Source organism: Caenorhabditis briggsae (assembly GCF_000004555.2).
Source record: "Caenorhabditis briggsae complete genome, chrIV, whole genome shotgun sequence".
NCBI lineage: Eukaryota > Metazoa > Nematoda > Chromadorea > Rhabditida > Rhabditidae > Caenorhabditis > Caenorhabditis briggsae.
In genome coordinates this window covers 5484064-5500340 of record NC_013487.2, presented here as the reverse complement: position 1 = coordinate 5500340, position 16277 = coordinate 5484064, and the positions used below count along the sequence as shown (strand labels likewise).

The 16277-nt window shown below is 36.8% G+C and overlaps 2 protein-coding genes and 1 non-coding gene across 3 annotated transcripts; 2 read left to right on the top strand and 1 right to left on the bottom strand.

Moving 5' to 3' along the window:
• Positions 1-3188: 3188 nt before the first annotated feature.
• Cbr-elo-7 lies at positions 3189-5237 on the top strand (the record flags this gene model as incomplete). Its single annotated transcript, XM_002633901.1, has 6 exons — positions 3189-3401; positions 3727-3907; positions 3958-4096; positions 4453-4563; positions 4812-4947; positions 5091-5237. 6 exons carry the CDS (start codon positions 3189-3191, stop codon positions 5235-5237), a joined length of 927 nt encoding a protein of 308 aa, XP_002633947.1.
• Positions 3561-3628, top strand: CBG25133. Its single transcript, XR_006672603.1, has one exon. It is a non-coding gene; the product is annotated as an RNA transcript CBG25133 (non-coding RNA).
• Positions 5238-8157: 2920 nt separating the features above from the next.
• CBG20027 lies at positions 8158-11053 on the bottom strand (the record flags this gene model as incomplete). Its single annotated transcript, XM_002633902.1, has 5 exons — positions 8158-8277; positions 8377-8514; positions 8805-8939; positions 10647-10773; positions 11019-11053. 5 exons carry the CDS (start codon positions 11051-11053, stop codon positions 8158-8160), a joined length of 555 nt encoding a protein of 184 aa, XP_002633948.1.
• Positions 11054-16277: the final 5224 nt, after the last annotated feature.

The following is a 16277-nucleotide window of genomic DNA, read 5'->3' as shown; positions in this document are numbered from 1 at the left end:
ATAACTTCTTGAAACTGAAAATTGAGTGGATCCAAACTGCTTGAAACAGAAATTTTTAAAATCCCTTCCAGATTGAAAACGATGCATGACCGCGGATTCGTGCATCGAGATGTGAAACCGAGCAATTTCGCGATTGGCCTCAACACCGCGTCGGAAAATCGTAGTCGACGAGTTTTGTTGTTTGATTTTGGGCTGGCAAGAAAGTAGGATTACGGTAAAGCATAATTACCATTGAATTTTTCTAGATTTGTGAAGTCGGAGCTTGTAGCCCGGGTGGTCCTGTCATTCCACAAGTTTTGAAAATTTGAAAAAACACATAAGGGGGGACCCTTATGTGATTTTTTTTCGATCAAAAAAATTTTTCGGGTTTTTTTTTTGATATTTTTGATCAAACAGACAAACAATCCAAAAAGCACAAAAAATATAGAAAATTGTATTGAGAGCTCAAAATTCGGTTCAAAATGACAAAATTTTTGCTACCGGGCCATCCGGGCCGGGCCCGGGCTTTGAAATTTTCCTCAGGCCCGGAATTTTACAAGTACGGAGTACTCGGATTAACAAACAGTGTTTTAGATTAGAACTTCAAAATGACAGTGAAACAGTGAAAATTGAAAAACGTCAAAATTCTCTGTTTCGAGAATGTTTTGAAGATTCTTGGGATTATCAGAAATTGTTCCATTTTTCTTGTGAAATTTAAAAAATAACAGTTCTGAAAACCTGAACAAGGGTTGAGTCAGAAGGTTAAAAAATAATTATTACTGCAAAATTACATTACTGCATTATGCTGGTGCGAAAAAAACGGAGCTATGGAAGAAACAGACCGTGGCCGAAGGGCACCCAACGACCACTACAGTAACCTAAAAATGTTTTCATTTCCCGGATTCATTTTCTCGTTGTTGTTTTCCGTCGAGTTTTCTGTTTAAAAATGTTTTCCATTTAAAAATTCTGAAAATTTGAAGTTTCGATAGTGAAAAAATTGACTGAAAACACTCGAAGAATTTTTAGGTTACTGTAGTTGTCGTTGTGGGATTTTTAGCCACGGCCACCGGCGTTTCTCTTCCACTTCACCTCACAGATCCTCTTCCACATCACCCTTTTTATCAGTTTAGTAAGTAATGGTTTGAATGGACACCAAATGTATTAAAAACATTGTATTAGAAGTTACAATAAACATGAAACAGAGCAAGTTGAAAGTTTTCGACATTGTCCGTTTCGAGAATGCTTTAAAGATTCTTGGGATTATCAGGAATTGTTCGACGGTATCCTGTGGTTTATTTGAAAACCTCTCACTATCAGTATTGGAAACACTTTGAGCTCAGTTAGCTTGATTCCCATAAGAGATAACAGAATTCGTCCAACTGATAATGTGTATGTCACATTTTGACCAATTTTTTTTCTAGTTCAGATTTTTTCAGGTCGACCAAATGTGCAATACTGAATTTTTATTTTCGTTTCACACTGTGACCTGAACTTGAATCCGAAAATTTCTCGGGATTTATGGAATTGAATTCTGATCTGGTTGTGAATAAATTTTGGAAATTTTCGATATTAACGGGATGGACAGTCAAAGAATTTATGTAACTGAAACATTCGGCAATATTGTGAACTTCCAAAAAATCTCTAATTGCAAAGAGGTATTTTGATAATAATGTCCTGAAACAGTGATCTTGTTTTTTTTCGAAAATGCCTGAAAACTACGCCCGTCCATGTGATCATCATGGGCTTCCTTTGTTGCACACCTTTGCTTTCACGCTGTCGCATCGGCTCAGTGCGTCCCACATCTGTAACGACCTCAGATGCAGCTCCTTCCTCATCAGACTCGCGTCCTTCCGGAAGATTCCTTTCCCGGTTTGCTTTTGACATTCTTCACGACTTCCTCATCACTGTTGTTGTTGATCATGGGCATTTCCTTTGACACGTCCCTTCTCGGCGGTCCTTCTGCATCGGCACATTCCGAACGATCGTCCAAACATGTAGAGTGAGCACCTCCAATCGCATCATGCACCGAAGAGTGCATGATAGCAAGTATGTTTTATAAAGGTTAAGAAAGAAGAAAAGAGCTTGCGAGCACTGCGCCGAGACGGCTTTTTACGGCCACCTCCAATGACGCTACACCATTGTAAGCTCAAAGAAGGAAAAAATAAACGAAAACAAAGAAAGGGGAAAGGGAGGAGATACGAGAGCTTACAAGCCCTCTAAACACTCCCTACCGACCGATTTGCTTATGGGTACACTACTGCTCACCTAATAAACTCAAAACCCTGTATTCTACGACACAAAACTACTAAAGAAACACTACGTCGACTTAGTGAGACTAAAGAGAGAAAATGAGTAAAGTAAAACGAGACTAAAATTGACTAGAACGCACGAAAAGAGATATGTGGACTTTTAACCGTTATAGGAGGGGAATTCTCAATTAAAACGTAACTCGCTGCTACCAGAAAAGGAGCAAGGCTACCTGATCAGTTTATGCTACCTGAAAGTCACAACTAACACGGGTTCTATTCAACTACTAGTTTATTAGTCTTACAAACGTTTTACAATAAAGGTTACAAGAATAAAGGGGACAAAACGAAAAGGGAGGGAAAAGGGACAAGGTCCCGCAAGCAAAATTAGAGTCGGGTCTCCTCTCGAATGAGGGAACGCTCTCCTTTCATACTCTCCAGGTTCCCGCCACTTTGTGTTCGACCTGGTCAAATCTGGTGCAACTCGCGGCGTCATCCTCCGGTGCGGTGGGGTGCGATTACTCTGCCCGCGGAAACTTTAGGGGTTACTGTAGGTGTCACATTGGGTGGGGCGTGTGCGAGTCCAGGCGAAATGAAGTGTAGCGAAGTGGAGCCTGAAAATCGATAATTATTAGGGTTACAAGAATCGGGAAGTTCCGTGAGAAACGCAGCTGTCAAGCTGAGATTCTTACAGTATCCTTCTGCTCTGTTTAGACACTCGTTGTTTTCTAACACTAACAATTTAATTTCCATCATTTGACACAGAATCCACCCCCCCCCTCCGTAAAAATTAGCATTCCAAAATACTAATAAACCCGTGAGAACCTTTTTTTCTTTCCTCTCCACATAGATATTTTCCAACACGCTGGCAACCCGATTCCATCCAACCATCGCCGCCTCCCAGCCATCCACGAGCCACCACGTCATCAGCTGTTTCTAGAAAAACCATAAGGAGAGAGGAGGATGTATCTGAACTATTTCGCAACGGACATCTTCCATCGAAGTGCTGTTTGTGAATCAGACGCTTGCCGTGTTTCAAAAACAATGATTGCTGACGTGTTCAAATGGAAATTCGATGCAAACGAACTATGGAGTCTTCTGGCGAATCGAGACGAAATCTTTCCCCATATCCGAGGACGGAAATTTATTCATGAGCACTTCGGACTCTTTGTTCAGGTATCTTACAGCAAAATATCTTTCTTTTTCATAGCGCAAAAACATTTCCAACAAGCTCCGCCCCTTTTGCACGCATTCCATAGCAGCGCGCGGAACCCGGAATATGTCGGTATATGGAAAACACCTACACCTGGGGCGCCCTTCTTTGCTAGTCTATCTCTTGCCGGGCCTTCCTCAAGACCCTAAGCACAATTTTTGGGCACCCGTCGCAGCAACGGCGGGTGAAAACACAGAAAATTTAGAAGGAATTTTTTCCTTCAAAATTTCATAGTCAGAAACTTTTATCAAATCTTTATTCGCAAAATTCGTAAAATAACGCTTACAGATGACCATTGCCTATGTCATCGTGATCTTCTCCATCAAAAGATGCATGAGGGATCGAGAACCATTCAAGCTCACAAATGCACTTCGCTTCTGGAACTTCTTCCTCTCCGTTTTCTCAATCTACGGATCATGGGCAATGTTTCCGTTCATGGTTGAACAGATTCGACGATTCGGACTTTATGGTTGGAATTCCCCTAATTTTTGCAAAGTTTAGACTGAAAATTGATTTTAGGATGTGGCTGTGAGGCGTTGTCCACTCTTCCAAGTCAAGCGGAATACTGGCTGTTTCTGACGGTTCTGTCAAAGGCTTTGGAGTTTGTGGACACATTTTTCTTGGTGCTTCGCAAGAAACCACTCATCTTCTTGCATTGGTTAGTTTTGGGGAAGCAGAATCTTTGAAGGGGCGACGGAAGACTTTTTGTCTGCATTTTGACGTGATGGTGTTTCCAGAAAATGTTGTAGCTTGCATTTTTGCTGCACCCGAATAACCCATTACCGTATTTGCTCTAATATACACTATACGTGCGATTTGAAGTCAACTATCTCGGTTCCTTCAAAAGATATAAAGAACTTTCAACTGATAAAATGTTGGTAACTTTACGATAAATTATTCATCAGTTGCCAGATTTTTGATACCTCCCATAGGAACCGAAATAAATAATTTCAAAGTTTGGGTAGACCTATTATTATTATTATTTTTTTTTGTCAGAATTTCCAACATTTTCAGGTATCACCACGTGGCGACATTCCTCTTCTTCTGTGTCACCTATCCAACTCCATCGTCTCAAATTCGTGTCGGTGCCATTGTCAACCTGTTTGTACATGCATTCATGTATCCGTGGGTTTTTGTAGGCCTTTCGAAAAAAGTTTTGAATTTGAATACGGCTAAAAATTGTCTGTTTTGTTTTCCGGTTTCACCAACCTTGTAAGAATTTTGAAAAAATCTATTCTAGTTTAAATTCTGCTTGTTCGAGAATGATTTTTGAAAAGTGTGGAAAATATTTCTCACTGTTTTACAATCTGATTATATACTCCAGAAATCAAAGTGTTTGTTCCCAGCGTCACTTGATTTTCAAAAATTTTCAGATACTATTTCATCCGATCGATGAACATCAAACTGCCAGCAAAGATCTCGATGGCTGTCACTGTGCTCCAGTTGACTCAATTCGTGTGCTTCATCTATGGATGCACTCTGATGTACTACTCACTGGCAACTAATCAGGTATTTTTGAACAATTTATTTTTATTTTTATAAGCCAAGAAAGGATTTAGCCTTAGAGATAAGTAAAGTGAAAAATATCAGTTTTCTGAAACTGAAATTTTTTCTGTTACATTTGTTTCATTTAACATTTTTATATATTCCAGTATACCTGCGACACTCCAATGTTCGCCCTCAACTCCACATTTGGCTTGAGCCTTTCCTATTTTGTGCTTTTTGCCAATTTCTTCCACAAATCGTATCTTCAACGAGGCGGAAAAGAAAAGTATCGAAGTGAGAAAAAGGTCAACTAGTACCAATCGATATTCGATCTAACTTGTGTGTTTATTTCATTTTCTGCCTTTTTGTTTTTTCTTGTTTCCTTTTTTATTAGTTTTTTCATGAATAAAGTTTGAATATAAAAGAGGGAGCTGCAAGTCCCACCCACTTTCCCTATATTGCATAGTAGGGCGCGGAACCCGTGAGATGTCGGCACATGAAAAACATGAAGTGACGCCGCTGATGGTTCGGTTTGTCACGGTATTGAAAATTTGAGACCGCGCTGGGCACTCTATAAGACCCTAAGCATAATTTTTGGACGCCCGTTGCATGCCCCGGCGGGTGAAAAATATTTTTTTTTCTGTTTCAGGATTATGACAACATCGAATGTAGGTAACTTTCCGGGATGAGAGAGTTGGAAAAATTGTAGCTTGCTGGAAACGATTATTAGGCTTTAATTGTATCCTGTTAGTGGCATTTTCCCTTCAGTCAATTCACTATTTCAAAACATTTACACAGGGTTCCGCTCGAGATACCCGCTTTAAGAATTTTTTGGAAAATTCATTTTTCAAAGAAAGATAGGGAGATTTTTGTGTTTAAAAAGTACTACTGGAAACTTGGGCGGGCCCGAGAGAATTCTGAAAAAAGCATTACCTGTTGTAAGTATGATTTGCCTCATCTCCTTGTTTCATTTTCCAGAATTAATGATTTTCGCGAAATTACCGCTTCAAACTTTCTATTAGGGGAAAGCGAGAGAAATGGCGGGGCTTATGAAGTTGAAATTTTCTGAGATGAGAATTCTGGTTGAAAAAAATAAATTTCAGAAGCCAATAGAACATTTATGATGGGTTTGGATATATTATATTGCTGTTTCATTTGATTTCTGTGAAAAAAACATTCTAGAAGATGTCCGACCAAAAATTTCACCTTCGATCATACTTGTAAAATTCCGTGCCTGGCCGGGCTTGAGGAAATTTTCAAGGCCCGGGCCCGGCCCGGAAGGCCCGGTGTCAAAAATTCTGTATTTTTGAGCCAAATTTTGAGCTCTCAATATGATTTTTTTCCATTTTTTTTCGTATTTCGGATTGTTTGTCTGTCTGATCAAAAAAGATAGAAAAACTCGAAAAAAATTTTTTTGGTCGAAAAAAATCACATAAGGGTCCCCCTTATGTGTTTTTTGAAAATTTCGAAACTAGTGAAATGACGGGCCCGCCGGGCCGGGCCGGGCCTCCGAAATTCCGGAAAAAGCCCGGCTCGGCCCGACCCGTTACAAGTATGCCTTCGAGCATTTTTGTGGCACCAATTTAAGGAAGGAAAATCGGCTGCCGAAGCTCACCGCTCACTTTCTCCTGTATTCGGTGAAGAAGCTATATCCGAAAGTCAGTGTCGCCGCTGGTTTCAGCGCTTTAGGAGCGGAGATGAAAGATTGGAAGATGAATCGCGCCCTGGTCGTCCAGAGCAGGTGGACAACGATGCCTTGAGAGCAGCAATTTAAGTGGATCCTTGCCAAACTACTCTCAGTCTCTCGGAGCAGTTCGACTGCGATTTTTCCACAATTTCCAGACATTGGCATGCAATCGGAAAGACAAACAGATGTGGAAAATGGGTCCCTCATGAGCTTTCCGATTCGAACAAGGAAAGACGTGTTGAAGTTGCCAATATTCTGATGCGCCGCTCCAAAAATCGTGGTTTCTTTGATTCGATTTTGACATCGGATAAGAAATGGATTCAGTGGGACAATAATGGGAGAAAAAAACAGTGACTGAGTCCTGGCGAGACCCCGAAACCGACTCCAAAACCGGACATCCACGGAAAGAAGGTGATGATATGTGTCTGGTGGAACACACGAGGTCTCGTGCATTTTGAACTTCTGAGACCTGGTCAAACGGTGAATGCGGACCTTTACAAAGATCAGCTGGACCGTGTGGACCAAGCTTTCAAACGCCAAGGCGTGGACACTTCGACAACACTCTTGCTCCATGACAACGCTCGACCACACACTGCAAAAATCATTCAGCAGAAAACTCAGGAGCTGGGCTGGGAAGTGCTGCTTCATCCGCTATATATTCCCGATTTGGCACCATCGGACCATCACCTATTCCGATCCATGCAACATCATCTGGCCGAGAAAAAATTCGAAAGCGGTGAAGAAGTGCAAATTTGGGTGGCGGACTATTTCGAGGCACAGCCAGAGGAGTTCTTCGAGAAAGGCATCGCTGAATTGCGCACACGTTGGCAGCAAGTAGTGAACAATAATGGAGAATATCTTATTGATTGATGATCTCTTGTTTTGGTTTTACAATAAAAGGAAGTTGCATCAAAAACGCGCATTACTTTTGCAAACCCCTGATAGATGTTCTATTGGCTTTTGCTATTTATCTTTTTCTACCAAAATTCTCATCACAAAAAATTTCAACTTCCTAAGCCCCGCCCTTTCTCTCGCTTTTCATAGTAGCGCGCGGAACCTGTGAAATGTCGGTACATGGAAAAGGATAACCTTGTGGAGGTTATAACACTTCGCATAAAATCCTTCATAGCTGGGCCTTCCTTAAGACCCTAAGCACAATTTTTGGGCGCCTGTCGTGCAACAGCGGCGGGTGAAATGAAAACAGGGAATGAAACTCTGATTCCATAAAATCTGATTACTGTAGAGTCTGTGTCAAAGTATAAGTTCATTTCTGTCCTTCCAATTTAGAAACTTGTTTCGGTTGAGAATCTACTGCAATTGTTGTATCATTAAAAAAATTAATAAAAATTCATTTTCGATGAGCTAAAACGAAAAACATGAAACCGAAAAAAAATTGAAAACCATGACGAAAGCGTGAGGAAAAGGACAGTTAAAAAACAGTCTGACTTTGGGGCAGAGAGAGAAAGGGGTACCCGCGAATGGGGTGAAAACCGTATTGAATGGAGGGAAATTCAAAAAAAAAGTCAGTAAAAATATGAAAAAAAAAGCTATTCGTTATTAGCTCCTGTAGGTCGTGGGGGAGACTTATGGAGCATCGACAAAGCTGTCGAGTAGTCGGGTGGAGCCGTCTGGGATACGGTATCCGGGTCTGGTTGTTTTTGTTGGGTCTGAAATTGCATAATATAAAATCAAATTATCCCATGCCCACTGAAAAACAGAATTTGATTCAAAATATTTAGAGATTCTGAAACTGCAAGAAAGATTACCTCATCCAGCACCACAACTTCATCATAAGTTGGTAGTGGCCGTTGTGGGATCCCTCTTCCACCACAACATTCGTCATGGGGTCCCGGTAGAAGACAGGGGAACGATTCTGGTAGGGACATATTGACCAGAAGGCTTTCCTGAAAAACAATAAAATTTCGAAACTGAAAGGTATTCTTTGAAGCAAAAATAAATAATTCATCTTTAACAGTTTTCCGTTTTAAATGACCAAATCAGGGTGAAGTTCGTAATTAAGAGGAAATTCCAGGACAGTCGAACAAACCTTAAGCATATTTTTAGGCACCTGAATTAGGTCATTCTCCACTAAAAAGGTGAAGTTTATGCATTTTAGCTGCGATACACGGAGGAGTGGTTTCTAGTTTGAATGTCTATCTTTACAAACTTTTCAAAACAGTAAAAAATTGCTCACCAATGTCAATCTATCCAGCTCCTTTTGCCGTTTTTTGCTTTTGTAATAATTCACAAAATTGATGATTGCGCCGAAAATCATCACTCCTACAAGCCAAATGATTGGTGCATAATTCATTACGTTGTCAGCGGACATCTGAAAAAATTTCACTGTTTTTGAGTTTACAAAGCTTAAAATACATGACGAAATTTATATTCACTTGTTGTGAACATTTTGAAATAGCGATTTCTATGATTAGCATTTTCGAAGGACAAACTCAATTCGAGAGATACCCACAAGGATCACCACGATTAGAATCTCCTAAAAAACATGAAACCATCAAAAGTGTTCATTTTGAAACCGCAAAAAACGAAAAAGAAAACAAAAACAGATCGATAGAAAAAGGGATTATAATGTATTAATTGAGACAAACTGAAAGTGGACGGATCGTATAAACATGTGATACGTGATGATTCTCTCTCTAATTGGAAACAACATAAATCGTAAACAATTTTCTGTTCCACTGACCAATTTTGATTGATTCGCTTCATGAACGATTCGATTCTGTTTGAAGATGTTCGGGTATGCTTATTGGAGATTTTCGATGAAGATAAAATAAGGACATTGAGTGTAATTTGCCTATATCCTCTACTTGCACTTTCAGTTCAATTATCTTTTAAGAGGTAACAAAATCTGTCAACTTATATAAAATTATCACAAACATTTTATCAGTTGATAGTTTTTAGATATCTCTTTAACAAACTGTAAGTATAGAAAGTGCGTTCTATGAGAGAAAAAAGGGAAATTACACTCGAATTTCCTTGTTTTATCTGCATCGAAAGTCTCCAATAAGCATTTCCCGACTTTAGAGAAACGTCGACTTTTTTTTCCTTCGTTCCTGTTTCATAAAGTACTTTTCAGTTACTAATTTTTAATTTTTCATCTGTGCTTTATACGAGGCTTTTGATTTGATGAATAACACCATTGTACTAACACTTCAAGCTCATTTATCTCACTTTCGATAAGAGATAACAAAATCTGTAAGCTACAAAATCTTAATGAAATAATGGCAAACATTCTATCAGTTGACAGACTTTTGATTCCTGTTATAGAAATTGAATTAAATGAGCTGGAAGTGCAAGTATAGGATTACATTCAATTATCCTTTTTTTTAAATTCTCATCAAAAATCCAATGCTCAAATCAACATTTCTGAACTTTAAAAACGGTTTAAAAAATACATTATTTTGAGCTACAGTCGGAACAGTAGATTTTTTAAATCTTGAAAATCAAGACGCAACCCATCCATTCTCAAAACTCCTGAACTTGATTCAAATCCTGAAAACTAAGCGTTTCAAACAGAAAGAAAGAATACTGTCTCAGATCAGTTTCAAATTCCGCCAACTCGACTATTTTAGTTCTTTCCAACCAATGTGCTTTGAATATTACTGTTTCATGAAATGTGTTTCAGTCACTAATTTCAATTTTTTCGATACGAGTTGAAAAAAACCCCATGCGCTTTCGATTACTGTATTTCAAAATTTCGTAACAAATTTGACCTAATTTCGTCGAAGTTTTTCATTTTACCAGCTTATTGTTGTTTCATTCTAATTTATAGAAAATCAAACTTCGAAGAAACGGAAGAAATTAGACTAAACTATTTTTGTTAAAATGAAACTAAACTCCTTCCTTTGACTATAAGATTTAATAATTATCTGAGAGCGACTCTCGACCAATTTGAAATTTAACTTCTGGCTTAAAATTTATCTGTGCGCGTTTCCTGACTGGATTTTGGACCGTTGTGTCGGTATCATGCTCGCAAATTTCTATAGTTCCTAAATACAGTTTCCAAATAAAAACTCACATCCATTTTCGACAAGAACATGACGATTGTAATGAAGAAAGTGATACCGCCCATCACTAAAATCGTCTGTATTTCTCTGGAATCTTTATCCAAAAGCTCACGAGTTCTAGCATCCATTGCTCGTCTTCTGAAAAATTACGTTTGAAAAATTTGAATTAGTAACTTTCAGAGTGGTGCAAGGAACTATTCTTTCTGATCATCTAGGAATTATCTAGAAAATGTGGAACAGTAAAATTTTTAGCTATTCCAACAACTTGTCTTGATAACTTTCATTTAAATGTAAGACTTATTCGCAAAGGAATGTTAACTAATTCTTGATTTAGATCTAAATCCTTAAATTCTCAACAAAATCTGAACGAAACAACATCTCACCCAGCCGCGTTGACAACATACAGATTTGTGGTCATGTTCGTCTCTTTTTATATATCTGAAAAGTTAAAAAATTTCAAAAAACTAAAAGAAAAAAGTAAAACAGAAATAGATCGTCGTCTATTTTTATTGATATACAAGGAATAAAAACGAAGAAAAGCAACACAAAAGAATATAAAAAATGGGAGTTTTGAACAGACAAAAATAAACATGGGTACGTTTTTTGGTTGGGTGCTATCAACCAAAGTTTGTTATCAAATTGTAAATATACAAGAGTACTGATGTTGCAGTTTTTGAGAAAAATAGGTAATGATGAACAAGAAAAATTGTAGAATTATGATTCCTAATTGAAACAGTGAAATGAAATTCTCAAAAAAAAAGAAGAAAATGATAAATCAAAACATATAAGCAAAACTTGAAGTAGTGCTTAATTGGTTAGAAAATTAGTACCATTTTACTGAATTTTCATAACTCCAATTAGTTCAAATTTCATTATATTTGTATTGATTGAATGTCTAAATTGACATAATTAACTCAAGAAGAACTGACTGTTCAATTTGAAGTTAGAAAATGATAGAAAAATTTCCTAGTTGTATGTGATGAAAAAGCCAGGAAATATAAATCCTAGAAATCAAATTAAAGATTTGGAACAGTAAATATTGAAAACTGTAGTGGAAAAAGTTTTAAAGGTTTTTGGAAAAGATAACATCTAGAAACGAAAGAAACAATTTTTCATGTTGTAAAATTCTGGAACCTTTTATAATACGTTGTTAACAACGATGGGAACACAAAGTTGATAATATTGGTTTACGGACTTGTAACCATGCATCCATAATGCTGAAACAGAGAATTTACATTAATGTAGCTTAAAAATATGTTTGAATATTGATGCTTTTTGGGTACTTATAATCATCTTATTATAAATATGTAGATCTTTATCTTCCCGAAAACTTCTACCGGCACACCAAAGAATGGGAAAACTCGGTTAACATGGAGAGCAATCCCTCAAAACTCTTTTACAAACTAAAAAAGTAGTTTCTACTGAAAGGGAACAAAGAAGACGTGAGAAATAGTCCTCTGTAGGAATCACAGCAAAAAAGGAGAAAATTTGGTGCCAAAATAAACATACTGTAGTCATATCAAGACGAGAAGGCAATTACTCAGAGTAATCATTAAACTTTCTAATTTATCCCTCCTATGCGGACAACGAAACAGTAAAATTGAAAAAATTGTGTATAAAAGTAACAGTTTCATTGAATTAGCTTAAATTCGGAAATTGAATAGTAGTAGTTTGGTAGTGAAAAAAGCCGTTAACTTATTGCTTCCGGAACATAAAAATTAAGTCAATTTCTCTAGGTCCCTGTTAAAGAATTCCAAAATTTTGTAACTGACAAAATACAGCCCGTTTCATGGTAAGAGTTTCGTTTGCTTACCTTTCACAGGAACCGAGATAAATTGAATAAATGAAAATAGTAACAATTCCAAAAACTCACCACTCTAAAAAGGGCTCAAGAATATGAAATAGTTTTATTTTCGGTTTAAGCCTTCTGCACCGAACTTTTAAACTTATATTTCAGTTTGAAACAATAAAGAGATGCAATCCGTTTGACCGTTCGATAACAGTAGGTCAATCTACCAGTGACACTTTGTGGCAAAACACGGAATGGAAATTTCGAGTGAGAGAGAAAAATGATGCGATTATCTCGGGCATTTTTTTCGTGGTAGTAGGCGTCGAGACACGAAGTGACAGTACGGGACACCTAATTTTCAAAACAGTGAGAGAGCATTGAGAATCGAGAGACGCAGAGAAACTATCTAGAAATCATGTGTGTGAGCAAGCGGAAGGAAAAAACATACGATTGAAGGCAATTTCAATTTTGACAATATTTCCACCCCGAAAAACATTGAAACCTTCCAAAAGACAAAGAATAAATAGAGGTGAGAGAGTGTTGGGATCGAGGAGACGCAGACAATAAGGAAGGCGCAAACCGATTTTTCAAAGGAAAGTAGTAGATGGACTGAGGGGAGAGGGTCACGTGAATGGACATACAAAAGAAGGGGCAAAAAAGAGTAAAAGTAGTATAGAATGAAATATGGGTAGAGGTTGCAAGGTAATTGGGAAGAAAACGGGTGGAGGAAGAACTTTTTAGAGGAGAATAGATCATTGTGACCGTTTTAAAAGAAAAGTACATTAAAAGTGAAAAAAGGAAAGTGATTGAAGTGAGAAATGGTCAAAGTTTGACCGAAAAAATGTTATGTACTTTTGATTTGTCAAAGTTGTCCTTCAGGACTGGGTCAAAACTGAAATTTCCTGAAAAATCATTTTGCAAAATCTGGAAAGTTAACATCTTACAAAGTGTTCATTGCCGTTTCAAGAAGTTATTGTTTTTAACGAAAGCTGATATTTTTGATCCACTAATCATTGTACACCGCCACGTCAAAATGCATACTGTATCTCTCAAAAAGATTTTGAAAAATCTGCTGGTTATCCTCCTTCAATACCATGGTTCAATTCTATGTGTACAGCTCGAAGAACGTTCTATTAAAGGGTGACATTCAATTTGGAGGGGCTTTATTTATTTTTTTATTAGTTAGAAAGCTTACGATATGCTATAGCTCCTTTAAACCGATTGAAAATTCAGGGTTAATATTTTTCTAACGTTTATGAAACAGTAATTTTCCAGAAAGGGATCATCCACAGTACGGAGCAAAACATTATAATTGTTTTTTTTTCCAGTGGTAAATAGTAAAATTTGAAGCTCTGAAAAAAAATACTTATATTGCTCTGGAACGTTTCGAATATACTAAACATGAAAAATGTCGAGTTTTGTAACTGTCCAATATTTCCGCAAATTCGATTCTAAAGATGTCTGTCTATTTGTAATTCAAAAGTGCCGAAAATCTCAAAATTAGCAGTGAATTGAAACAGTCAAAAGATGATGCCTTCTTGTCGAGTACTGTATTTGGAAGAAAGGAAGCCAGAAAAGCGTCCAAAAGCCAATTCTAAAGGCAGCAGAGTTGAAACAATTTAGAAAAAAAAATAAGTAGTACATCAAAAAAATCAGGTGTCGTTCAAAAATACAAGCTTTTTGAAACACCAATGAACGTAAAAAGCATCTCTTAATTTTTCAATTTCACAGAAAGTCCAGAATTCACTAAACATAAAAAGATGATAATTTTTGTAATTGACAATTCCATTCTGATCAAGTCTGCAGTTTTTAACAAAAAAGTACCGGGAGTGGCAAAATTACTACCGAAATGAAACAGTCAAAATAAGGTACCTTTTGCTCCGGTACTGTATGTGAAAAAACAATGAAAATGGGCTGAAAATTTTAAAAAAATGTTCGGGGTATTCTGAATCACACAGACAGCAGAGTTGAAACAATTCAGACAAAAAATTTCATCCAGGTGACGTTTAAAAAATATGAGCTTCTTGAAACAGCAATGAACATAAAAATACAAGATAAATCTAATTTTTTCAATTTTCTCCTCCCACCGTAATTTGACGTCATCACTATCATCTCTACTATTCTGTACTACAGTGCTACATTAAAAAACAAAAGAAAATAGTTGCATTTTTAAAGTGAGTCATCATATGGTTTAATAACGGAAAGGGAGGGAGAAAAAGAAGAAAAAGACAATGCGAATCAAGAAATGGAGAAGAAGAAGAAGAAGAAGAAGCTACGTGACCTAAAGAGAGAATGATAATGACCAGAAAGAGAAAACGAGAAGATAGAAATAGAGAGAAATGGGATCTTGTGACGTAATTGAACGAGATTTTGATTTCGATGGGAAATTTGAATCGGAACTGGTGAGGAGCAGTAAATTTATAATGTCTTGAAGATTTAAGACAAATTGAAAACTGTAAAAAATTAAAAATTCATATGAACCTAATGAATTTGAAGATCCCTTACTTTTTCTTGAATAAAGCTTTAGAACGTTCTAGAACTTTTCAGATAGGCTCCCTCTTTCAAAACTATCAAACAGTAATTCAAGAACCATCTGCACAGATTGCTAGACAGTCGCGTGTTTCTTTTTTTCTAAAGTTAGCAAGGCTATTGGAATCGGTCACACTCCTCTTGTTCTCCAACTTGAACATCATTTAATTACGTGCCAGGAACAATCGAGAAACATTGAGATAACACGGAAAATATGTGTGGAACCGTTAGCGTTATTTTTGTAGTTTGAGACTTTGGAAAGTTAGATGATTTCTGGGTAATTTCGAGAGAGTAAAAAATTATGCTAAATTCCAAAGATTAGAAGAATTATCAGAATGAATTGAAATCACTTGACATCGAAACTGAAAAAAAAATGATATTCGAAATTAAAAATCCCAAGATATTCGATCAACGGACTTGCCCTCCTGACAATGAGTATTATTTTTTAGAATTCACTACCGGTTGAGCTGCGCTGACGCAAAAAAACGTCATACACCGAGTATGTACAGTACTGGTCAAAGGAACATCAATATTTAAAAAAGATCTGAAAAAGATAATCAAGAAGTTTTCCGTTTGTTTGAAAATTTCAGAATAAACTAAACAAAATTAGAGCTTCAGATTTATGTTTAACAACTTTCCTGTAAAAATCCAATAAAGAAAAATGGCCGTTTTAAAAAAAGCACAACTCTCATTTCAATTCGAATTAGCATTCTCAGTAATTTCTCGCGGTTACAAACAGATTATCTCATTAGACTGGAATTTTCCAAACTAAAAAAAAAATCACAAAACAGTAGAATTTAGTTTTTTATGTTTAGTATAATTTGAAGTTTTTGGAGCAATGAAGAATTTTGGAAAACTTTTGTAAGTCTGACTATTTTTTTGACTATTTTTCTAATTTGACTATTTTTCAATGAAAAAGTCACTTTTGATATACGTTGGTCCAGTGTTTTATATGAGGTGCAACACTTGCTTCGAATTAGAGCCTGATATCTTATTTCCAGAAACAGGGATAGGAATCATAATCAGGAAGCCATTGTGAACAGTTAACCTCAAACTAAAAATCACGCCTATGCAACTTCTATTGTGTTCCGATTATTATTGCACCAAAATATGAACAACTCTAAACGGAGAAAATGTTTTTTTTTCACTTATTGCTTTCTTGAATGGGATATTTTTCGAGTTACAAAAAATGGAATTAATTGATTAACATATCGCTATTATTCTTGTGCAAAAAAATTGGAGTTGTGGCCGAATTTTCACACAAGTTAGACCACCGTATTTCAAGGAGAATTTTTGAAAACACAGCCGGCAAAAACGAGTGCTA